At 42.7% G+C, this 25,904-nt stretch overlaps 1 protein-coding gene across 3 annotated transcripts; it reads left to right on the top strand.

Annotated features, from left to right (window-relative positions):
* The first annotated feature begins 404 nt into the window (after positions 1-404).
* Positions 405-25,483, top strand: mical1 (microtubule associated monooxygenase, calponin and LIM domain containing 1). Of its 3 annotated transcripts, XR_004552489.1 has the most exons (26): positions 405-544; positions 1,255-1,336; positions 4,409-4,715; positions 6,101-6,308; positions 6,963-7,070; positions 7,191-7,286; positions 7,450-7,605; positions 8,217-8,317; positions 8,542-8,799; positions 9,652-9,767; positions 10,583-10,709; positions 11,326-11,404; positions 11,593-11,740; positions 13,215-13,405; positions 14,465-14,571; positions 14,832-14,888; positions 14,975-15,206; positions 16,542-16,609; positions 17,474-18,185; positions 18,887-18,996; positions 19,072-19,185; positions 20,456-20,549; positions 21,426-21,519; positions 22,071-22,144; positions 24,273-24,889; positions 25,339-25,483. XR_004552489.1 is itself a non-coding variant. In XM_034087161.1 (25 exons), exons 3-25 carry the CDS (start codon positions 4,458-4,460, stop codon positions 24,464-24,466), a joined length of 3,702 nt encoding a protein of 1,233 aa, XP_033943052.1. In that variant the 5' UTR covers positions 405-544; positions 1,255-1,336; positions 4,409-4,457; the 3' UTR covers positions 24,467-25,483. The 3 variants fall into 3 exon arrangements, 2 of the variants coding, with proteins under 2 accessions (XP_033943052.1, XP_033943054.1); XM_034087161.1 differs by having other exon boundaries at positions 24,273-25,483; XM_034087163.2 differs by lacking the exons at positions 405-544; positions 1,255-1,336 and adding an exon at positions 4,262-4,319 and having other exon boundaries at positions 24,273-25,483.
* The last annotated feature ends 421 nt before the right edge of the window (positions 25,484-25,904 follow it).

Genomic DNA, 25,904 nt, shown 5'->3' with positions numbered 1-25,904 from the left:
GAATAATGCATATTGTAAACTATCTAATCCACAATTATCATTAGTAGGCTAATGATCATTTGTGGAAAGTGAGCTTGCTATTATCAAAGCATGATTAGACCCAAGTATACGTTAATGTTATTAATACTGATTTGAAAAATGAGTAAATAATTTTAGAATTATGTTTTTGTATATCAATGTGGTAGTTTTTCTTGATTTCTGATTCTGAAAATACATTAAACAGGGAATAAAGAAAGGAACATCAGTATTGCTGTTGTTATCATTTTAGATTTGAAGATACCAAAGCCCTCATGTATCAGTGATTCCTACATATCCTCAGGCTAATCATATCAGCGAACCCCACCCGGTGGTCACGTGCCGCCGGTGCACGCGCGCTGTGTGTAGAATTACCAGAAAGTCCCGGAAGAGGCTCCTCGTGCAGAACAGAGCGAGGTGCAGGTGAGCGCTCACGCACCATGTACCTGTAAACAAAGAGAAACAACATGGAAACAACATCCAGGATACAGTTTAATGGAAACCGGGATCAAACACGACTTCGTAGCAGGTAAAGGACTCATTTTACTCCTCGAAACGGTCCATGTTTAACTATTAAGGAGTACATATTGTGTTGCTTGTTTTTCCATTGTAAGGAAGGCGGTTTTTTTGTGTGTGTAGCATTACACAAGGCTGGGGCTTTCTCTTTAGCCAAGATCAGAGCGGCCAAGATGAATGATTTAACAATGATAATTCTCGTTTTATAATTGCTATTTTTATTTTGCCCTGTTTTCACTGATTCTTTAACTTCAATCAGTTTATTCTCCCAATTTAGGTCAGTACTGTTTTTATTACATCTAGTTAAACTACGTTTGCTGGGTAAATTCTTTGCTTCTTCCTAGTAAACTCCCACTGTAAAATATGTCTTCATGTATGAATAAATGTGTTGGTATTACAGCTCTATGTAAGCCATATTTCCTGTCCACATATGTCTGCTCTGTTGGCTTTCTGCTGTCTCTGGCTGCGAGCTCTTGGTAACATGTTGTGACTGCAACCTGCTCCAGTACCACGCCTTCCTGTTCATTTGCCAGCTTCCTATCATTGTGGTTGTATATCACTGCAAAGGGTAGGCTCTAATGTCTCACTGCAACCCTGTTGAAGCCAGATTAAAAGCAGGAAATCCTAATTGTATTTCTTCCCCTGCTCCAGTGCTCCTTTATGCCCCTCTCAATCTGTGTGTTCTCTTTCTGTTTTGCTGTGTCTGTCTCCAAAACCTGCCAGGCTGCAGATCGGCGTGTGATCCAACGTCCTGATACACACGGTGTAACCAAACACACTGCACAGAGCTTACCCGTGAGATAAGGTGAGTCAATCCGATCCAATCAACTGGGACTGGGCAAAATTAGGTCAGTGTGTGTGTGTGTGTGTGTGTGTGTGTGTGTGTGTGTGTGTGTGTGTGTGTGTGTGTGTGTGTGTGTGTGTGTGTGTGTGTGTGTGTGTGTGTGTGTGTGTGTGTGTGTGTGTGTGTGTGTGTGTGTGTGTGTGTGTGTGTGTGTGTGTGTGTGTGTGTGTGTGTGTGTAAAAAAAAAATACAGCAGCCTCCTTGAGAATTAGATAAAAGACGATCTTCCAAGTTATTTTTAGGTTTGACAGTTTGTCTCGTCTTCACAGGCCGTTTTTATTCTTACAAAATGTTGTCTTCTTGTCAAAACACTGGCTCCATTCACAGCGTGTGAGCAGATTGCACCTTGATGCAATCTGGATTAATAATGTCTGATAGCTCAACCCTGTAAATGCCAGGAAGCTTATTTGCTTTCTCTTTTAGGTTAAACGTTTCTATTCATCAGAACTAAAATATCCTTCAAAAGTCTAACATTTTAAACACCTCTGGATGCTCACGAGCAATTTTAATGATGTTCACCTAAACTGTACTTTGATGTTCCAGCCTCTGTGTCGGGACACTAATGTGTGCCCTTAAGGACTCTCGAGCAGTGTTAGTCTCTGCGTTTATTGCAGGTAGTAACTTTTGTTTGAGTAACTGGAACCATGTGCAACACAGGCAGGAATGCAATACACGTTAAGACCGAGGTGTTATGGTGTTATGGAATGGCTTGGAGCAGGAGTCGAAACAAAGCATAATTCAGTTTAAAAGGATGTACAGAAACACTTTTTGGGAAAACTATGAGAATGAAGAAAGGTGATTGAAGATGAGAAATGATTGTATATGTATGTTTAAATGTAAATGTATGTAGGAATAACTTGCATAAGGATTTAAAGGACAATCATTGATCAAGTAAGGGGTGGGAATTAATAAGCATTGCTTCCTCCTGCTCCCTTTCGGACACGTGATTTATTATTATTATTAATATTTAGACTTTTTTAGTTTTTTTGTTGAATATACAAGTATTACCATGAATGTGGATAAATACTGTATTATAACAATACGGTGTTCTGTTTTTCACATTTGTTATTTTTTTAATCTGTTGGAAATAAAGACGAAGAAGAAGAGCTTTAGTAATCTGTGTTTGCATTAGTCATCGTGATGCTCTCTCGTGAGTATCTACACAACACAATGGTTCAGGGAGGATGTTGTTCTTAAAGAAGCTGAAATGCATTTGTCTTCAGGTCCACAAGCACACACACGTAGCAGCTGTAATTATAGTGTGTGTCTCAGCAGGTGGAGGCCAGCGGCTGCAGATTCAGCAGCAGGGGGGAGTTGTTGTGAGAGAAATGTTGCCATCAGGAAATGATGCAGCGTGGCGACCGTTGGTTACCGCAATTGTCAGCCACAACTTAAATACACTGTTTGCATGTTTTGCAATTCATTTCAATACATTGCTGCAAGAAAAGTGTTAAAACGGTGCTTCGTGCGGTGCTCTTGTTATTTCAGGGGGATATTTACGTAACAGATTAACTGCAAATAACCCACCTTAGGTAAATGTTAACATAGATTGTGTGTTCGAGCTCATATGGTGTTCTAAAGGTTTCCTATCAACAGAAAGGTGTGAAAACATTCACGCTATATTTGTTTTGTCTTTTTAATCGTGTAGACATTTTCTTTAAAGCTACTTTACTTACTAAGTGTGTTGTTCCAACTTAAGTAAGGATGAAGTATATTTCTATTCATTGTACATTTCAGCGTGGAGCCACGTCAGTTTGTCAATAGACGGGAAACTTATCTGCATCGGACTGATTTTAATGCCATTTTCTAATGGCTTTCATTTCGTGCAAAGCACTTTGAATTGCCTTGTGCTGAAAAGTGCGATATAAATAAACTTGCCTTGCCGCTATTAATACATGAATGGTTGTTTCCTGGCTCTCAGACGGAATACTTTGCTGCCTGTCCTTTTCTTACATTTAACTGGCTTTGGACTTTAGGTTGTGTCGAGCAAGATATCTGAACGTCATGTTGGCTGTTGTTAATCCTGATAACTGTTTTTCTTAGTTTTGATGGAACAAGCCATTCATCAAGTAAGGGAGAAAATAATCTGCAGATGAATCTATGAAAGATATCCTCAGTTGCAGCTCTACTTCTTGTTTTAGTTTTCAGTCAAATGATAAATTCATGGTGCTTAATTATTCTGAACTGCATGCATGTTTCAGCCGTGTGATGCATACCAATGTCATTAAATCCAACTTTCATTTATAGAGCACTTAAGCATAATGAAAGGGGCTTCACAAACTAAAAACAAAACGATATATAGAGACTAACCCATTAGTTCATAAAAGAGCAACACTTTTCAGTCATACAAAGCACTTAATAACCACTTAACTTAATACAAACAGACGTAAATACAATTTAAAAAAAAAGCTTATTCTGCTAATGCAAGACATTCTCATTAATAGTAGCTTTTATTTTAAATCATATCACATATAGTTGTTCTTGTTTGGTTGAGTAGTTACATCCCCAATTAGTTTTTAGCCGTATGTTTCCATTGAACTGTGTGTGTGTGGGTACTGACTGACTGGCTGGCTGACTGACTGGCTGACTGACTGGCTGACTGACTGACTGACTGACTGACTGGCTGACTGACTGACTGACTGACTGACTGGCTGGCTGACTGACTGACTGACTGACTGACTGGCTGGCTGACTGACTGACTGACTGACTGGCTGACTGACTGGCTGGCTGGCTGACTGAGCAATGACCCTCACCCTGCTGAGGCTGTGAGGATGACACGCCAGCTGGGGGAGGGCTGTTCTGTTTAGAGCTGCAAACACAAGATACCACAGAAACCACATTGAGGAAGTCAGTAATGACTCATCTGTCTGTGTGCAACTCATTTCGACATCTGGACTATAATTAGGGGGACAGGAGCTTTACCAAGGAAGGGAGAAGCACCGATGTAACCCTTTGATCATGAACACTAATCTGATCACAATTATTTCCAGGTAGGAAGTTCTTAAACACCTGATTGAACCTCCTCTGTTACAGTTAACCGTCAGAGGGAGCACCCGGAAGGACTGAGCAGTCGTCGTCCACGATGGCGAACCAGGACGCCGGCAACCCTTCACACGCCTCGTTTGAGAACTTCGTCCTAGCCCAGACTTGTAAGGATGTGAAGCATCACTTCGCTGTGCTCTGCAAGCAGCTGGATCTCAATCCTAAGGAGTTTGGGAGTTTCTACATCAGGTTAAAAGAGAAGCTGAACTACTGGAAGGCCAAAGCCCTGTGGAAGAGGCTGGACCAGAGAGCCGCTCACACGGACTACCAGCAAGGACAGGTCTGCACCAAGAACAAGGTAGGGGGAACCAGTGGATCATCGTTCTCTTTAGATTATATATTCATGTTTCTCTCCCATGATGACTATAAATAAATGTTCCTTCCTATTTTCTTCTATTTTCATTTTGTGGTTTTTTTCGTTCCGTTTTGAGAATAATAGTTTCATTTGTTCATGATGAAAATGTCCTTCATCATTTGACCCATACTGAGCGGAGTCAGCGCGACCTCTGATCAGGCTGTCCACATTTCAAAGAGTATAATGGAATATGGCCCGAAAATGAAACTTGTACTTGTATTTCTTAAATACATATGTTAACATATATTACACAGTAGTATTCACGTGTTAATAAGACACATTAATTGAGTCAATTTAAGTTTAAAACATTTTCAAACATATCTTTGTTGATTTAAAAAAAATAAAAATAAAAATGACTTATTACGAGCTAGAGATACACCCTTCATATGTCTCCTTATTATAAGCAATATGAGGCTTCTGTTTTAAGGAATGAGCTGCCACCACTATAAATGAAACCCTATGGAGACCTGTATCCATGCATTCGTAGCATCAAGCACAATTGACTTGCTTTTGATTGATTTTGACAACTTAAAAGTGAACTCTTGAGGCATGCCATGTACCTTTGTATATTTGTCTGTATGTGGCGCTCAGTGAAGAGAGTGTGGACACCCCTGATGTACATGCTGATCCTGGAGAGGGGGAAAAGGAACAATACAAATATATAAGTGAAAACTGCCGTTTTTACCTTTTGTAATACTTGTTGGGATTGGATCGTGTCTGAGTCGTTGTCCGTTAGGGTTAGGTCATGCTAAACTGTTGGCCCTTGCTGATGATTAGATTAAGACCGACCTCGTTCTTTCTTGTTGGATTAATATAATGACACACTTTTAAGAAACTCTGAAAAACAAGGCTGCAAATGAAAAAAAAAGAGAAAATAAAATAGATGTAGCCGATTAAAACATGTGCAAGCCTTCAAAACTTAGTCTCAACCCTTGTTATTAGATGCCATGCTTTGAAACACTATTCTATATTCATGCCATCATTTCAAGGTTGTCCTGATCGGCTCGGTTAATAATAATACATTTCATTTATATAGCACACTTGAAAAACAACGTCCTCTCAAGGTGCCTCACAATGCTATAAGGAGAAAATAATAAAACAAAACAAGTTATCTAAGGAGCATATAGAATCAAATATGGTCATTTAAAGAAATGATAAAGGTTAGAATAAAAATAAAGTAAAGGACAGTCAGTAAAACGCCGTGCGGAACAGGTGGGTCTTTACATTTAGGGTAGTGCATGCTTTGTTTTGTCGTGACGCCAACCCAAACAACAACGTTTCCTCATTTTCTGATTGCCATCTGTCCCGTCTGTCCGTCTCTCTCTCAGTGTCTGGTGCTGGGGGCGGGGCCATGTGGGCTGCGGACGGCCATCGAGCTGGCGCTGCTCGGGGCTCAGGTGCTGGTGCTGGAGAAGAGAGAGTCTTTCTCCAGGAACAATGTCCTCCACCTGTGGCCCTACACCATCTGCGACCTGCGCAGCCTCGGAGCCAAGAAGTTCTACGGGAGATTCTGCACGGGGTCTCTGGATCACATCAGTGAGTGACTAATGGGGGTCCTGGAGTGGGAACCAGGTTTTGTTTTTTATAAGGGCTAAAGTGATCAACAGAAAAATAATAATTGTTTGAGATAATGTAAGGCATGTAAACAGTTCGGAGTTTGAAATGGATTGAATAGCCTTATTGCATCAACAGGGCAATAACAAGGCCGTACTTTACGACTATGCTTTTGAAAATGTTGGAATAGGTTTCCTAAAATGTGATAAACATAAAGTGGAACTTCCCCAATTGTGCACATCAAGGTCTGTTCAGAGGTCTGTGTTGTGCTGGATATATGTAAAGTAAGTTGTAGGATTGTCAAACAATGTCAATTCCTGAAAAGGCCAGAATGAACGCTGTTAATTGATGCATTAATAATATGATAATTGATCAGCTGCAGTATAGTTTTGACAATGAAAATCTTAAGTCCCATCTCCTCCAACAATGCAACATGAACATAAACAATCAAAAAAAGAACATAACAACAAAAAAACACCAACATAAAACAGTGCCGTGTTGGAGAGGAGCTCGAGACACGGCAGCCATCTGAAACATTACATTGGCCTTCAGTTTCCATCAACTTCCTGTTTGCATCACTGACTGTATTTGGTGCCTTGCACACGTCCCACATGAAATACTATTGTGTGTGTTCAGGCATCCGTCAGCTGCAGCTGATCCTGCTGAAGGTGTCCCTTCTCCTCGGGGTGGAGGTGCACACAGGAGTGGAGTTCCAGGGCTTGATTGAGCCCTCGGGAGAAAACGGTACTAACATCTGTGAAACCAGCTTTCTCTTTCCTCGCCCTCTCTTTCATCAGGTGGTGTTGTGAACCATCTGTATGTAAAGCAGTGGAGTCATTACCAAAGTGTCATGTGCTTCTGCAGGTTGGATGGCCAAGCTGCAGCCGGGTTCTCACCCTGCTTCTACTTTCGAGTTTGACGTCTTTATCTCGGCTGGAGGAGGCCGGTTCGTCCCTGATGGTGAGACGACACTGTGAACCACTTCTGTTCTACATTGCACTTGAAGACGCACAGATCTGCTTTTAGATATTGTGCAAGAACCGACGGTTAAACACAGTCACCACTTCCTCAAGTAGTGATATACAGATAACGAGATAATAAGATTGTTTTCTTTCCCGCTCAGGTTTCAGGCATAAGGAGCTGAGAGGCAAGCTGGCTATCGGCATCACAACCAACTTCATCAACAGACACACGGCGGAGGAGGCTCAGGTAGCAGAGATCAGCGGTGTGGCTCGCATTTACAACCAGAAGTTCTTCCAGGAGCTGCACACTGAGATGGGTAGGCATCCGCACAGCAGCGTCACGTCCAGCAGGTCGGAAGAGGGCGTCTTGGTACGCAGTGAAGCAACGCTGTGCTCTTTTTCAGTGAACGGGGAAGAAACCTCAACACATCGTATACCAAAGCTCGCACTCAGAGAGCACATGACCTGTGAAGTCGAGTCGCTGAACCGTGACATTTCTAATAAGAATACCAGCGCGTCTATTTTCCTTGTATTGTTCTCCTGTTGAGGCTCGGAGCCTCAAGGCATGAGATGAACGTTCGCACTGTCGGGTCGGGTTCAACGTGACGTGTGGAAAGGGCAGTGAGGCTGTTCATCTGGTTTGATCTTCAGTTCACTTCCTGTGACATGCGGCATTAACCCTTATGGAAGACACTCTTCCTCCCTAACCTTCTCTGTAGCTTTTCTAATCTGAACACAGACATTGGGAGTCACCTTTATCGCCCTGTAGCACTATCTGAATGGCTTTTTAATTCTCTACGACCTCCCTGTATCTCTGCCCGCTCCAGCAAATCATAAGCGAGCTAACGAGGCCGAAAATGCTTTTAATGTCAGCTTTCCTGATTCTCCCACATTGTCTCTCTCTGAGCCCAGCATGCTTTCTCTCCAGGTATCGATCTGGAGAATATTGTCTACTACAAAGACGCCACTCACTACTTCGTCATGACTGCCAAGAAGCAAAGCTTGCTGAAGAAGGGGGTCATTAAACAGGTGAGAACAACACATCCATTACCAAGAGGAAGTGTGATTCCTATTGGCAGCGAAAAAGAGAAGCAAGCCAGATGGATGAAGCCGCCATCAGGTGCTCCAGTGTGAAGAGAGAGACTGTCAATCATCTCCTCTTTCTCTGCAGCCTGTAAACCCAATGTAGTACATGTCACTCAGGATCAGAACAAGGTCTCCATCAGATCTCACCTCTTGCTCCGTCTCTGCAGGACTTCAGCGACGCAGAGGAACTGCTGGCGCCCGCAAACGTGGACGAGGAGGCTTTGCGCTGCTATGCATATGATGCCGCCTCGTTCTCCACGGGGGGTAAACTGCCCGACCTCCAGTTTGCTCCAAACCACGCGGGAAAGCCAGACGTGGCCATGTTCGACTTCACCTGCATGCAGCGTGCTGAGAATGCCTCTCAGGTCCGGGAGAAGAGGGGGAAGAAGCTGCTGATGGCTCTCGTTGGAGACTGCCTGGTGGAGGTAAACATGGAATGTGATGTGGTGCAAACTTCCCCGAGTTCCCTCTTTGAGCCACACATAGCTCTGAAGGTGGTGGTTGATGTGTCCACCGCTTTGATCCACGGTGAAATATTTCAGAACTACAGATGAACTTGCAAAAAGTACAACATTCATGGTCCCCAGAGGACGAGTCCCTACATGCTGTTTTATGTAGCCAACAGATTAATTTAATTAATTTAATTCAAATCGCTACCACATTGTAATAGATGTCCATGAAGTTAAGATATTCATGAACCCCTCAGGATATATTTCAACAACTTTGAAGACTCATGTTTTTTGACAAACACTCTGTTCATCGGGTCAATGTTTGGATTTCCGTAAAATAATTGTTAAGCTTTGGCCATTCAAACTAATTACATTCCTCAGATGTTCTTTTTTAATTGCTATTCAACACATGTTGGCATGCTAATCATAGACTGTACATATTTTGAGGGACTGCGGATGGAAATTAGCTTAAAGCTAAACCTGGCACTGTTACGCTTGATACATCTGCATGTTTTAAGTGTTCATACTGTGCATTGTCTACTGTGCATTGTCCCTGCCAAATAAACGATTAAATGAAATATAAATGCTAATATGCTAAACTAAAATGGTGAACATGACTTCATTCTGATGCTACCATTTAGCTTTAGCGCATTAGCGGCCGTAACGCTACGCAGACGGACCCGGTGGAATCGAGGAAGCCTCATAAAAACCGCTGCTTACTTAGCCGTGAACTTTTTTACATAAAGCTTATGACTGTCTGAGCAGCTGTTTTATTTTCTGTAGCATGAGCTCTTAATGAGTTAAATGCTTATTCTCTGTTCTCTGCAGCCTTTCTGGCCTCTGGGCACAGGCATCGCTCGGGGGTTTCTCGCTTCCTTTGACACAGCGTGGATGGTGAGGAGCTGGGGCCTCGGGACCCCCCATCTCAAGGTCCTGGCTGAGCGGTGGGTCTGCTTCACAAATCTACTGAGAAGCACACACTACAGAGATTTGCATATTAGTAGTAGTATTTGCATATATTAGTAGTAGTATAGTTGGATCATATCAATGAGTAATATCATGCAAAACCCACTGAGGTTCTACTTCCTGTTTCTTCACTACCTGACTTATTTCTCTATTCCCTAATTCACTGATATAGAGCACTTTCAAAACCTGAAATGGTAGGGTCTACTATAAGTATGATATTTTGTTTCAAGGAAAACTAACATAAGGTTTTAAATGTTTAGAAAGGGAATAGGTGGCCTTGAAAGTTTGGGAATATAAAGTATAAAAACCAAGCGGCCACATTGATTAGTATTCATGTGGGTCTCCTCATCAGCACGAATCCCATCTTGAAATAATTAGTGAGATGGGTAGTTGCATTGATTGCAGAGGGTGAAGAGAATATTTCAGCGTGATTACTTGATGTAACAAGAATGAAAGGCTGGTCTGGACAAAAGTCATGTTGGCCAATTTGAACACGTAAAAGATCCTCCCTGGTTCTTTGTATTTACATATACATGTCAAATAAAAGCATGTGCGTGTAGATGTATGTACTGTAATACCAACTAAATCCTGATATTCGTTATATGTTAAAGTTATTCTGAATAGTTTTGTTTCTGTTCATTTAGCCTGTGCATGTGTACGGTTGAGTGACCTTTAATTGCATCCTCATCTTACCTTCCTTTTTGAGTGTTAGTTTTTATATTACCGTTCCAATCGATGCACCTCTGTGTTCCCTTGGCTTTAAATGAATGTTTCCTCTTCGACAAACACACAGAGAAAGTATCTACCAGGTCCTGTCTCAAACCACCCCAGAAAACTGCAGGAAAAACTACGTCAGTTACAGCATCGACCCCAAAACTCGGTACTTGAGAGTCAACCTCTCCTCCATCCAGGCCCACCAGGTCAGCGCTGCTATCCTCTCTGCACTCAACACAGATATCAGTTTCATCTTCATGAAGCTTAGGGCAAGGATGCAGGTTAAAAAAAACACATCATCTCGTAAAAGTAAAGTAATGCGAAACTATACTTTACGTTCTGATAAAAGTACCTTGTCTATTTTATTCAGTATTATGTATTTTTTATATATATATTATAGTAAAACTGATGATACTTTGAATGGCATAAAGTAGAATAAAATGTATCTATTGCATTTTAAGTATGTTTGTTTGCTTTACAAATTGTGCTGTGTGAACTAGTGAAAATGTACTTTAATACGGGATCATATGGGTTTAGTCTATTGACAAATCTAATGAGAAGAACAATGTGTTTGTTTGTTTTGTAATGTCGAGTGGGGATTCAATCATTCAATATTATTCGATGACATCCGTTTTATTCTACAACAGCTTATTGTTCCATCTCTTTTCTTGACATATTCATTTTTTATATTATTTATTTATATATTATTCTTTGTCTGTTCTTAGTATTTCTTTAGGAATAAATTCATTTGTGTAACATGTTGAAATGCTTGAAAAGTAAAGTTTTAAAGCCGCCACTCACGCACTGTCTCTCTCTCTTCAGGTGCAGCACCTATACATCGTTGATAAATCCAATCCAACGAGCAAGAAACAGAAGAATAGGTTTTCTTACCTGCGTCAAGGTCAGCTCCTCTTCACTGTGCAGCCTCTCAAGGCCTCGGTTATTTCAAGATGTAACGGTGGAATCACATTGTGATCAACATTCTCTTTCACAATATTGACACATCCCAGAAAGAGGTGTTTATGGCTGTGAAAGCCTCCCCACTGGTCGCAGAGCACGCTCTGATGAGTTGCCTTTGTTTCCCCACAGATTCTGCCAGTGGTTTTGAGGAGTTGTTGAAATGGTGCCAGAAAAACACAGCGGGTTATAAGAATGTGGCTGTAAAAGATTTCACACAATCCTGGAGGTCCGGGATGGCTCTGTGCGCTCTGATCCACCACTTCGGACCCCAGCTCATGTGACCATTTACTTTGTTTCATGTGATTGTTGGTTTCTTTATATCAGTTCATTTGTTTAGTTGTGTAAACATGACACAGTCCTTTGAGACAAATCCACTCAGTCTCACTAAGTGGCTGCTCTGGGACATACCGTAAGAATCACATTAGGGGCAGACATATTCTTTATTTGAAATGCTGTTATTTATGTTGTTGCATGTCCCATATAGCCTTTTCACAAACCAATTGGTGCAAAAAAGCACCACAAATGTGACTCGCTCTATCGACATCAGTCTGAAGTCGCAACGGCTCATTTCAAAATAAACGTGGATTTGCGTAAAAAAATAGTTTTTTCGGGGTTCGGGTGTTTTGTTTGATTTTAAATAAACAAAGTGTTGGCTTTCAGAATATGACACTTTTATTTCCAAAATCACACGATAAATACATGTTTGAAGCTTGTAAAGGGACGAAGACAGGCACCGCTCCCTCGCCACTCTGCTGTTCCGCAGCGCCGCCCCCCTCCCTCCGGCTGAAATTATGAATGGAAGCGTATAGTATAGATAACACGGCACGGCAGGGTCCGTTACAGTTTGTTTTCATCTGATTCAATTAAACAAAGTCTTGGCTTTCAGAATATTAAACTTGTTTTGGCAAATTCAGATGATAAATACAACTTTGAAGCTTGTGACGGCATAATTACAAGCGGAGAACGGAGTAATTTAACGTCACAGCAGGCATAACAACAGCCGGTGTTTCTCGTGAGTTTTTTCACGAAAAAACAATACTTTTACACTAACGCAAAATTACACCAACACACACACGTATACACACACACTCGCGAGCTTCCCCCAGACCAGTAATCCGAACCAAAATATGTTTCCTCCGTATTATGTTGATCATTTGCTCCGCTAATAATCAATCGGGTCGATGGATTCCAGAGAAGAGGAAACTTTAAAGGCCTTTTTCTCAAAATGATGACTCGGTGACAGTCATTATATAATGTAACATATTTAGCTTAATATTTGGAGTACAACAACATTCCTGATATCATTAGAAAGCTAGGAATCTCCTCTTTCCAACAGTGTACTGTTCGGGTCAAAGCGACTGATTTCGATGGAGCAGGTCACAAATGCACTTAAAGTTCCTTAGCCGTTAAAAGCATTTAGTGAAGCATACAAAATGTCAGCCATCTCACAACAACAATGTTTAAAAGGCCTGGACATAACACTGATTTGACATCAAAAAGAAAAGTAAATATCTTGGATCATACAATGTACATGTCCCTTACTGTCTAGTCTTCTGGCGTGCAAATAAAACCCTGAAAATACAAATACACTTCTCAATTAAGCTAACATGCAGCTACTCACTGACCTAAATATGTCGGATAAATATTCTATAAAATGAGCCTATTTCCATACACCGCTTGTGTTTGAAGCAAATTCATCATTTCTTCTTCAGCTACAACATTTAATCCCAGGTTTTCTTATTCCTCCACAGTGACATGTCCGCCCTGGATGAGTCCAGTGCTGTTCACAACAACCAACTGGCCTTCAGCATTTTGGAGAAGGAGCTGGGCATCCCTCCTGTCATGGCTGCCAGCGACTTGGCCAACGGTGGTCAGATAGACAAGTTGTCCATGGTCCTCTATCTCACCCAGGTCCAAAAGGCCTTCGCTGTGCCTGCAAAAGGTAAACATCTGTCTACTTGGCATTTGCAAGGGTAACACAAATGTCGAAGCATGATTTTAAAAGCCAAAAAAAAAACACTTTACAATTTCACACAGTTCATATTTTCATTATGTATGTAATTTTTAATGCTGTTTACAATCTGAAATATATCTGAAGACAATGATTGATGACAGCAGCTTCATCTTACGTCACTCTGTTGCTTAGACACTGCATTAGCATCACCCTACAAGGGTCAGGAGCCTTCCCACTGAAACGTGTCTGGTGTTGAGAAGTGATTAAATGGCTGCTGTCTCTTTAAGAGCCTGTTACCCAGAATTCATTCGGCTTAAGTGGCTAGTGCTGAGCTCAGAGCAGAGCCAGCCTCTACTGGTTGTGCTGCTCTCCTGCATAAACCAGCCGTGCAGCAGAAAGAGCAAACAGTCAGTCACTGTGTGGCTTATGGGACGAGGATCTCCTGAAGGGGATCTACTGTTCCTGCGCCCGAGCAGGATATTATCCCGGATATTTGTAGCTGAGGTATTTTCACAGTCTTTGCATGAGGAGTTTGTGCAGCAATAAATGACAGAGCCCCGCGTGTGTAGGCTCTGAAGTGGGTGTGATAAATGCTCGCCGTGTGTGTGATGCTCGCCGTGTGTGTGTGATGCTCTGCTGCGTGTGTGTGATGCTCTGCTGCGTGTGTGTGATGCTCTGCTGCGCTGCACGGGATCCACCGACTGAGGTGCAGTCAGGAGGGAGCTGTCATTCTCCCGTAACCTCAGCTGAATGATGAAAGCATGGGAGTGGTGGTAGTAGTGAGAGCAGCAGCTGAAGAGTTTTTTATGCGGATTGACAAGTTAAATGCATCTGCTGTGGCGCTACGGAGAATACAAGTAAGAGGATATTTCCAACAGAGTATTACAGATAAAAGGACGTACCTTGTAGATTACAAAAAGGTAGAATTAGGATATTTTTAAGCTGTGCAAGTAGGCCAAATCAGGTGTCTTCAACCTCGTGGGATAACCTGCATTTCTTGTGTGTCTCAATAAAATGTTTCTCTTTTCATTTTATGTTGTGCTACAGACCCTGCAGCCTTCCCCTCGCCGGCCAAGCCTCTGAGTCTCTCCACGACACAGTCCGCTGTCTTCTTCCTGAACAAGCTGAAGCACAACTCTCTGCAAAGACGCAAGGTACGCCCACTGTGACTGTCACTGTGTACACGGCACCGAGAGACGTTTGATACAGATATTTAACACACTGGTGTGCTTGGCTGGAGTTCACGTCTGGGCCTCCTGCCTGTGCTGTCTGTGACTCACATCTGTTATTTCAGGGCAACATTATTAGATGTTTTCCAAGAGACGTGGGTTCTTTTTTTTAATCATTATACTGGTGTGAATGTTCTCCACATAATCACGTCGTGTGATGTTAATATTTCTTCTTTTCTCTGCAGGAAAAGCTGGCATCTTTGAAGAAAGAAAGAGAGACCACAATGGAAGAGGAGGACAGTGTGAGTTGTGATTGAAGCTTTTTGTAATAATCCTTCTTACTTTTTTGGGGGGCAATTGACTGAATTGATCTGCCCTTTCCCCCCAGACGGTGGTGCTGCCGGTGTGCCCTGAGCGCAGTCCTTCACCTATCCCTACTCCTGAGCCTGATGCTTGTGTGTCGTTGACAAACAGTGATGAGTGTTACTTCTGTGGACAGAGGGTCTACGTGCTGGAGAGGGTCAGCGCTGAGGGAAAGTTCTTCCATCGAAGCTGCTTCACCTGCCATCGCTGCAGCATCACACTCCGACTGGGAGGATACACCTTTGATCAGACTACGGGTGAGCACTTAAAGAGGACATATTGTGCTCATCTTCAGGTTCTTATCAGTATGTAGTGCCTCTACTGGGACATGTCTCTACTGGGACGTGTCTCTACTGGGACGTGTCTCCATGCTTTAATGTTCAAAAAGCTCTTTATTTCTCTCATACTGCCTGTGCTGCAGCACCTCTTTTCACCCTCTGTCTGAAACCAGAGCCCAGTCTGCTCTGATTGGTCAACCGTTAAGAGATGTCCCGCCCCTTAGCCTAGCACGTACAATGTGTCGGAGAGCTGGTCAATAGAAGCTCGATATGTAAGTAAACAAAGGAGTCACAATGGAGGCATTACAGGCAGGAGGGGAGAAACTTCCTCTGGAGGGAACTTTGGGATTGTAGCCTTTGCAGATCCTTTAAAGGTGGGGTAGGTAATTTTGGAGAAACCGGCTCGAGTGCGCTAGAAAAATCTGCCACTTCCTCACAGAGCCCCTCCTCCAACACACGCGAACGCGCACATGACCAATGAGGGCACGAGATAAGTTTGTGCCCCGATGGAAGGCTGACAGGCAGGTAGGCCATCCAGTTACTTTAGCCGGGTCGGCTCAGATGATTGGTCGTGCTTTTTACAGCGACACAGCTTCCAGAGGTGACATTTTTTTATGGATTTTTTGTCAAAGCACTTCAGATATTCATTGCTATCGGATGTTAAGAGCATTCCATGGAATATAACAACACGTGTATCTCGAGCCGGTTTCTCAAACTTACCTACCCCACCTTTAAATGCAGAAAACCCTGTATAACACACGACTACAGGGAAGGGAAACCCCCAAAGAGCAGAAAAGGGCCCCTTTAATGTCCTCTTTTGTCAGAATTATAAAAGGAAGATTGTCATGTGTGTACAGTTATAATGCAACACCAACAACTATTAATATATTGTTGGTTTCTCTTCAAGTTTCTGTCCATGTATGTTGCAATATTTAGACTTTTCGTCACAGTTACAGTCTATGGCTTTCTGGTTTCACGGGTCCTCACACCATTTTGGAGTTTGTTTCTTCGTGGTTGAATGCAACTATTGTTGGATAAAAGCGTCGGTTAAATGTAACGGTTTCAACAGCTATTGCTCCACTTGTATCATGTGTGTTCTCAACAACAAGTAAAGCACTGCCTTTTTATTCATTCATTATTGTAATTAATAATTTGCACTAAGACCATTTTTAAAGTGGCTCCATTTAGACTAAAAGGACATTAATCATTTATCAAAACAGCAGGCGCCTTTTTCTTCCCCTTCTTTGACACGTCAACATTCAGTTGTGTCTGACTTTTCAACCCCTTCATTGTTTCTGTCTGCTGTCCCCTCAGGGAGGTTTTACTGTGAGCTGCACTCTGAAGAACTGGAGCTGCAACACGGGGCAGAAACATCTTGTAAGGTGGGTCACTGAGCAGAGCAGATGCTACACCGTTTCCTTTTGCATGATAAACCATCCGTCTGGTCCGGTGTGCTCAGCCTGCAGCGCTCGATCGCTCGCAGCACAAATAATGCAAATGTTAGTTTACCCGATTCGTACTTTCCACACATGTTTTGCGTGTTTGTGGAAATGCCGCTCCATCCCATGATGCTCAGAGGTTTGTCGAAGAGATTGATGTCAGTTTTCTGGGATTTCAAAATAATGATGTTGACTAGTTATGAAACAGAAGGTGAACATGTTTCCTTATTAAATACAAACGGAAATATGGAGGTAATTTCGTCATTAGCTAAGAAAGTAAAGCTAGTAAAATGTATTGCTTAAAGAGAGTAATTATTAAAGTCATATAATGAAAAATATATGAATAAGATACTTTTGAACCTAAGAATGAAATTGAAGTGGACCATTACATTTTGATACGGTTGTGAAATTCAAATGAAACTATATTTTATCAATATTTACATCAATATTTTTTTTTAATGTGTTTTATATTTTAATGTAAATTCTGATATGCTAATTCCTGTCTTTATTATGCACCCGTTTCTATTCCATCTATCTCGAGACATCTTTTATTTTATTTCTGAAAGCCGTGTTTTATATACAGTAAATATGAGCACAGATGGGATGTGCCTTTTTTTTGGACGTTGTTGGAATTTTTCAATAGTTAAAAAAAAGAAATTCTCTGCACTTTTTCAACAACGCCGTAAAACGATGGCGGTGACAGGAAGCTGCATTTGGTACAGAGACGGTGTCAAAGCATAGTTTGTGTTCAAAAGCAGGAATGTGTGCCTTTTTTAAATGTCTTTTTTTTTTCATTTCTGTATTCAGGATAGTGAAGGGAATCACAAAACAACCAATGAAGACAACCGGCTCTCCAGTGATGAGTATACGCACTCTCCATCAGAGGAGGAGTACGAGCACACTCTGGACTGTGGTCCTTCTCCTCACTCGACAACTCCATCTATAACGGAGGCGGCGGCAGCAGCTCCCACTGAGGAGGAGTCGGTGCCACATCCCGTCCCTAAGCCTCGCAAATCCCAGCTCCCACCCAGCCCTCAGCCCTCTCCTCCCGTAGCGAAACCTCGCTCCGTCCACATCTTCAACCCCTCGACTCCAGAAAGACAATCGTCTCCGACTCCTACAGAAGACATCTCAAAGGCAGCGCCAGACTCTCGCCCGAAGCAACGGAAGCTTAAGATCAGCGATGAGGAGAAAAGCCAGCTGGTGAACCTCCAGAGCCTCAGCGTGGACTCGGACTCGGAGACCCCCGGTGGATCTTCATCCTGCTCCTCGTCCTCGGCTACAGCAGGAGGAACGAGCCCTCCCAAACCAGAGGACGGGCAGGAAGAGGAGGGCTACTGGAGCGGGAACCCCGCCAGTCACATGCGAGAGAAGAGGCACCGCCGCTGCTTCAGGAGGAAAGAGATGCCGGGCGGACAGGCGAGGGTCCGGTCCAAGTTCTCCCCGTGGAACCTGTCGTCCCCGAGGATCAGCAGAGACCCCCGGCTCAGCGTCCTCGTCAATCATCCGGGGAGAGTCGGTGAGTGGACTTGTTGTGGATCCGATGTAACACTCATTAAAGAATAAGACAAAGCGGAATCAATAAAACGCAGACACAGGGAAGTTAAATATGATATTGCTGCACAGCACGGTGAGACGCATTACCCTGCAGCCAAGCTGTCAATAGTGTGATGCCCGATAGACCAAGATCATCTTCCAGTTCATATACACTTCAAAGGCCATACAGTCATATATGTTGCATCCTCTGTCCCCTCAGACCTGACATGATCCCAGATTTCATGACCTTATTTAGCAGTTACCTGACGTCTGTCCGTCCGTCTGTCTGTCTGTCCGTCTGTCCGTCCGTCCGTCCGTCCGTCTGTCTGTCTGTCTGTCTGTCTGTCTGTCTGTCCGTCCGTCTGTCCGTCTGTCTGTCCGTCTGTCCGTCTGTCTGTCCGTCCGTCTGTCTGTCTGTCCGTCCGTCCGTCCGTCCGTCCGTCCGTCTGTCCGTCTGTCTGTCTGTCTGTCTGTCTGTCTGTCTGTCTGTCTGTCTGTCTGTCTGTCCGTCTGTCTGTCTGTCTGTCTGAAACTGCTGCTGAAGAAATAGGCCAAATGAATAACTCACTAGCACGGTTTAAAACACACGATTATATAAAACAGATTCTACAGACGCTTAGCGGAGGACACAGGAAAACACTTTTGCACTTGTTTCGACATCTTGTCTGGCTTTTCCCACAACAGAAACAACATTCAGACACAGCACTAACGGGGGATACGATGACGACGATGATGACGACGACGACGATGATGATATATTAGATCGAGATGATGTCGACTTATTTGAAGAGAAGGTAATGGAGCTGATGTTTGCGTTAAAAGTGAAAGTGAGAAGCTACAGTTTAATCAGCAGTACATCCTGCCTCTAGTTTCAGACGCTGCCAGCAGACCCCGTTCAGGCCGAGAAGATGGAGTTGATGATGATGAGGACACTTGAGCGGAGAGCAAAGACGAGTGAATTACAGCGATTACGCAAAGCTCAGGTCAGTGGCTCTCAAACCGGAGCAACCCTCTTAGCTAATCAATATTTTATTGGCCAGTGGCTTCTCCATGTTTACTCGATAAGCAGTGATCGCAGTATTGGTATGGTAAAATAAATGAATGTACCATTTTCAGGGTTCTTACGGTCATTAAAAACCTGGAGAAGTCTTGGAAATGTAACTAAAGTTGCATCAAATATAATTAATATTTTAGCTAATCGCCGAAATAGTAATACTATATACTAATAAATACTGTATCGTATAGTAATGAAACGTAAAATGGCATTTAACTGACGAGGTATTTTGCTGGTGAGAGATTTTAGTTGCTTTAGCGAGTAGAAGCTAGTAAGCCTACTATTGGATTTGTTTTAGAGGCACAACATGTTTCAGACCTTAGTTTCCTGTTCCATGTTCAAATAAACCATTTCCAGTGGTACCGCTGAGAAAGAGTAATGTTTTTGGTCATGGAAAATTAGGTAAAGGTCATGGAGAAGACATTCAAAATCATTGGGGACAAAGTGTATGAACCCTGCATTCTAAAGCTCCCGTGTCCACATGAGCAGGCAATACGTGTTGTGTGTTAAGTGTTAAACCCTAATATTTAAATCCTGTTTGTTTATTTGGCGGCACCAGTTTTGACTCTTAATACAGCAGGCCTTGTGGGCTTTTAACACTTCTTGAGCAGTGAGAAATGCAACAGAAGGGCACTATTCATTTCTGAAGCCACCATGGTCTGATACCATCCTGCACAAAGTTGGTTACTTTGCAGCTGCAACATTTTGAACAACGTGATGAATGCATGTCTTGTGGCTTCTTCACTATAGAAGTTGCACATTGTGACCAGTTCAACATTTTTAATGCGAAGCAAAGGCAGTGGAAAATGTTTGATTTGCATTCGAAGTAACTTACAGGGTTCTTACGGTCAGTGTTTCCCACAGATCTGAAATATACTTGGGGGGGGTGGTGGGGATTTGAACTCACAGCCTTCCGATCTTCAGCCCACCTCACTATCCATTAGACCAATCACTACCCTCTCAAATGGAAATATGTGTTTACATAAAGTCAAATGATCCGGCTCACTAACGTAAAGAGATAGTATCTATAAGGGACGCCCCCCCCCCCCCCCCCCCCCCCCGCTCTCGGGATGGACGCCCTCTCAGCCCTGGTCTGGCGGAAACACTGATGCGCTATAAAAAACAAAAACAGTATAAGTGTACTTGTTTTGTAAAGTGTACATGTTTTGTTTGTCTAACTGGTGTGTTTGTGGTCTCAGTCCATCCAGAGGAGGCTGGAGGAGATCGAGGTGACCTTCAAGGAGTTGGAGGATAAAGGTGTCATTCTGGAGCAAACTCTGCGCGGAGAGGCTGGTGAGACCCTAACAACTTCTTTATGTAGAAGAACTTTTGACATTGATTTGATTTAAAAACAGCTGGAAATGGATTCTGAGATTTTTATTTTGTGGTAAAAGACTGTGAAAAATACAAAAAGGAGCTACTGTTTATTTTAAGCATTAAATGAAACTAGAGAGTGCACATGGTAAGTATACTTAGTTAAACCATAAACCAGGTGCTTCCTTAAGACCGAATATATTGGTCTCTTGAATGACCGAACTTACACATTGAATACATGTATGTATTGATGTGATTAAATAATAGGCAGCTGAATTCACATGAAACAACTTCCAGACACAAAGGGTGTTTCTCAATGTTGAGGATGCTTCCTTGGTAGGACACGTCTTCCGAGTCACTTCCTTCAGAAGCGAGGCAAGAATCCTTCCTAGCCTCGTAAAACAAAGAATGGTGGAACAGGCTGACAGGTGTGCGTCATATGCGAGGCCCCGCCGTAAATGGCGCGCATTTTCCGCCAAAGATTTGGAAATGGGTTCGTGCGCAAAGCATTGTGGGGATTTTAAGACCGCGGAGTCTACACATGTGCAGCCTCGAAATTTCTCACTACGAAGGACACCGGGCTCTGTAGAATTCCAAGGATCCTGGACATTGGAACAGTCCTTCGACGGGACTCGATGACGTAGCATCCTTGAAATAGTGGCTCTGGAGCATCCTTCCTTGACATTGAGCAACACCCAGAGAGATTCACTCCATTTTTTTCTTTAGACGATTACATGGACGCTGTGTCGCATGCAGTAAAACTACATCTAGAATTTCCTTAAAAACCCGCCTCTCTTTATTTCCACAAACACAATGAACACATAGATAACTAAACGCTGTGTCTTTCACCTCCAGACAGCAACGGCTCTCCTGACATGATCGAGCATTGGATCCAACTCGTCCACGAGAAGAACTCGTTGGTGACTGAGGAGTCTGACCTCATGGTGGCGTGAGTGTTCAGCTCCTTAATTAAAAACACTGATGAGTGCATGGGCTGCTCTTTGTTGCACGGTAAAGGCCCGTGTAGATATGCTGGGATACCACAGCTATTTTATTATCTTGGTTTGTCCATACATGTACTTTGCTCGAAATACAACGTTTTATTTTTCTGACAAATGGTAATATGTAAAACAACACAAAGAAAAATGCCTTATCGGTACCTTAAATCCAAAAGTAGGATTTTATTTTACGTGAATGAAAGGGAAAAGAAACATATAGCCTACTACATCAATTAATAACAAAAATAACTATTACTTTGAAAATATATATATACATAAGGGCGATTCTAATAAAAGTGAAAACACTACTACACACAGTAGCCACACATGAAAACACTACGGTAAATTGAAAACCGATCATAAAAATGGACTAGTTGCAGTTTGTTCTCACCTCTGTAGCGACCAATCATAACAGTCGGTCTCTATTTGTAAAATGGCCTCATGACGACCTGCAGCCAGCAGGACGCCCACATGACTCAGCCAATGTTTGTTTTCCTCTCAGGTCCCGGCAGCTGGAGCTGGAGGACAAGCAGAGCACGTTGGAGCTGGAGCTCAGGAAGTACATGGAGATGAACGGTGGGTATTTTGGGGTGAAAACAAAAGCACATTTGTTGCAGAAGCTTCTTGAAAAGGCCTATTGATTTTGAAGAGAAGGGAGCAAGCCAACTTGGAAACAAGCAGCAGTTGTGTTTTTAGCCAAGGCTGATAATCATTGCATGTTTCTCCTCTAATGAGAACATCAGTGCGTTGGCAATGTGGCTGCTAACCCAATCAGGGCTTTCTGTAATCAAGTGAATCGGCCCAAATACAGTATAGGACGATATTTGTTTACAGAAAGGATATCAGAACACAGGGCTTGGTTTGTATTGGAGGACGAGACATAATGTATTCCTAACCTCTAATATTCCTTTTGATGCCAGAGAGGACCCGATAAACAACAGATCTACTGAGAGTGTTGCATTATGGGTTGTTTGTAGCCTTCCAGTTGCTTGGCTAGCAAGTGTATAGTGTGTCTGAGTTAGTCTTTCGTCAACACTGTCTCTAAGATAATACAGACGTGTCCCTTAGCACATTAAAACATTGTTAGGCATTGTATTTTGTTTTTCTGACTAAACTGGCGGTAAAGATTTCCCAACTAAAGCTGATGCCGTCTTAGTTCAAGGGAGTAAAACCCAGTTTCAGGGTTTTTAGTAACTATTACCTTTTTTGTGAGCATAAGCAAGGACTTTTGGTCACATAAAACACACCTTCTCCAAATTAGATCTCATTTAGAAGTTATTCTGATTCTTTTTCATTTAAACTCGCATGGACTGGTTTGTAGCCGCTTGCAGTAGGGCAGCAGGAACACCTGTTTAACACTGACATGTCATTGTTTAAGTTGATATACATATTAGCAAACGCCTGTTTCCTCACACTTCTAGCAGACACACAAACATTGTCCACCTCTGTATGTAATATTCACTTTTGCTTAGTTCTCTTTTTGGTATCTACAAACTGTGGAGCTCTGTCTCTAAAGCTGCTCAATGCAACTCAATGATAAACAGCTGCTCAATGTGTCTGCTTCCCGTGTGGTGCGTAATGTCGGTGGATACAGTGTACGGTGACATTGGAAAGCTTGTTCACAGAAAACAGCTGCTGCGACATAAAACGACGCAGTGAGAGCTAGATAACAGTTCTAGATGTAAAAAAATAATATAAATCACATTATTTTTCAAGAGTCCGTCGCACAGGGAAATACGTATTTTGGACTCTTTGGAAATGGGTTCATTTTGAGGCACTGAGCGGATGTTATTCAGGTGAAATCCTGATTACCTATCGCTGTTTCTCCATCAATGTTTAAACTCCGGCTTTTCTTATTTACCTGAGTTCACACACAACCTGCAGGAACACAACTAGCAGAAAGTTAATATTTGACTTGTGAACTTGTGAGACGGATAAATATCTTCTTTATATAGCGTGTAACCGGTGCTGTAGCTTCTCTGCTCCTCCCAGTGGCGAACCGTCAGGGCCTTCAAGGTATTCAGAGAACACCCCGAACACTCGGATAAAACACTCGACAACAAATCGATTTAATTATATAAATAAAATGTGTTTAAAATGAATAAATGAGAATCGTATCCGTGTTGTTGATCTGTAATATCAGTGTTACGTTGATTTGTTTGTCCTTCTCGGACCATGCTCTACGCATTTCAGTGGTTTGTGTTAGAAAAGAAAGCAACCAATCAGATCTTGTTGTGGGTCTCTGGGTAGAATGTCCTTCAACAAGGTATTCTACATCCTTGATAGGATGCCCTGGCCGTTGCACTGAATGAGAGCGTACGTTTGGACTGACAGTTTGATCAACCAATCAGATATTGATTTGTAGCCAATGGGCGTGTTCTTTCAGAGTTCCCCTCGGTTCCAGGGTGTTCTAGAAGGCCCGCTAGTTAACTGGCTCGAGACAGAGGACCAATGCGACGATTGGTCCAGAAGGTCCAGTTGTGATAGACACGGTTCGCCACTGGCTCCTCCACATGATTAACGCTGGTTTAAGGAGAGATTTGTTGCAACATGGTTTAGACCAATACAAAACAACACAGATGTTGACGGATGCCTCCGGTCTGCTAAAGAAGTAGCTGAAACTCACATGTGTTACATCTCTGTAGCTTCAACACTACAAACACAATTTGTTCACATTGTCATTGATACATTATTTAATCCGTAGACAAGACGCCCGAGCAGCAGTCGGAGGAGGAGCGGGTCCTCCAACAGATGCTGGATGTGGTGGACATGAGGGACTCGCTGGTGTCCTTCCTGGAGGAGAAGAGGCTGACGGAGATCGGAGAGGAGCAGGAGGCCTTCTCCATCATGGAGGCCAAACGCCACTCCAAGGCAGGAGCTCAGGTCCACTGGGCGTAAGGCGAACTCGGCATGAACCTCTTTGTGCCCTGCAGTAGATGACCTCACATCGACTGTATGTGCCGCTTCGTGACTTTCCAAAGCCAAAGATAATTGTCGCGGTGGCACGTAGCGCCTCTTTGTACGACTAGGGTGGAAAAGGTGAGGCTTATTTGGCAGAGGAGTGAAGGGCAAAGCGGCCACTAGAGGGAGACATACGCCTGGGGATCTGAGGCTCTGAGGTGACGCATCACACCTCTGGCTCAGCCCTACCTGACGTGTTAGTGGGGTCACAGCAGAAAAAGAAAATGGACCGCTCGTCTTCTGCTGCCTCCATCACACAGAAAGTGATCCAAACAGAACCTGGATCAGTTTGGTGTTGGTGCCAGAAACACGTGTCAAGCCAAGACGAAGCAGCATCACAAAACCACATTGGGGATCCAGGTAATGGAGCCTTAGATAAAGACCTTTAACAAAAGCACAGGATGGATGGAGTTTTTAAAAATACTTTGATGAATAAGTGCTACTGTTCACAATGACATCATCTACGTTTAACTGTTTGTATACTGAATACATTATATATGAAGATGGAGACAAAAAAAAGAGCTAGTTTAAAATATTAGAAGTAATAAATTCATGATTTCATTTTATCATCCAGAGTTGTGTTGCCACTACCTGCTGTTCAACATGTCTTTTCCCGATTGCACGTTGGATTTTAATCTCAGGGGTCGACGCTTCAGTCCTCTTGGGTCAGAGTTTGGTTTTCACCGGCGGCTGCTCTCAAACTGGTGGTTTATTATTATACAAACATGGGGGGTTTTAAGGCCAATGAGAAACAGACTGAACAGCTGCTTCATGTATTTACAAACGCTATACCTTTTATCATTTTGCAGGTGTTTCTATTCACGTGCTGGCAGAATAGCTGAGATCCAGACAAAGGCTGTTTTGTTGTTTGTGAAAAGAGCCGTATGCGTTCATCGTTCTGCCGCCACCTGGACGGCCCTTCACATTATATCAAATAAAGATCATGCACTTTGATGTTTCATGTTTTTGATAATGAGTGTGATGCTCGTCCAGTCCTCTTGGGGTGTTCGTTTGTTACTGGACACATTGGCCTTTTTTATATATCTGCAGCACCGGACTGTGGTTATATAGAGTTTAGATGCTCGTGCTATGCTACCTGCTAACCTCCAGGGTGCACACTTGTCCCTCTCCATCAGTAATGCCCAACCTTTTCCCTTTTACTGGACGCCTTTTTATTTTGTTGTTTATTTATAAAGTTGCATGTACAAACAAATATCTAAAATTGCAATGACATTAAATAAAAAAAATATATAATAGTAAATACAACATAGATACGGCTAGGGCTTTTTGTGTACATTGTTATCTTCAATTATGCTAAACAATTACAATGCATTTTTTTCTTCATTAAATCCTTTATTGAAGTAAAGAAACTCGT

The sequence above is a fragment of the Pseudochaenichthys georgianus genome, chromosome 7, assembly GCF_902827115.2.
Source record: "Pseudochaenichthys georgianus chromosome 7, fPseGeo1.2, whole genome shotgun sequence".
NCBI classification, from domain to species: domain Eukaryota; kingdom Metazoa; phylum Chordata; class Actinopteri; order Perciformes; family Channichthyidae; genus Pseudochaenichthys; species Pseudochaenichthys georgianus.
Note: the sequence above shows the minus strand (reverse complement) of the source record. Positions and strands in the feature narration are given on the sequence as shown.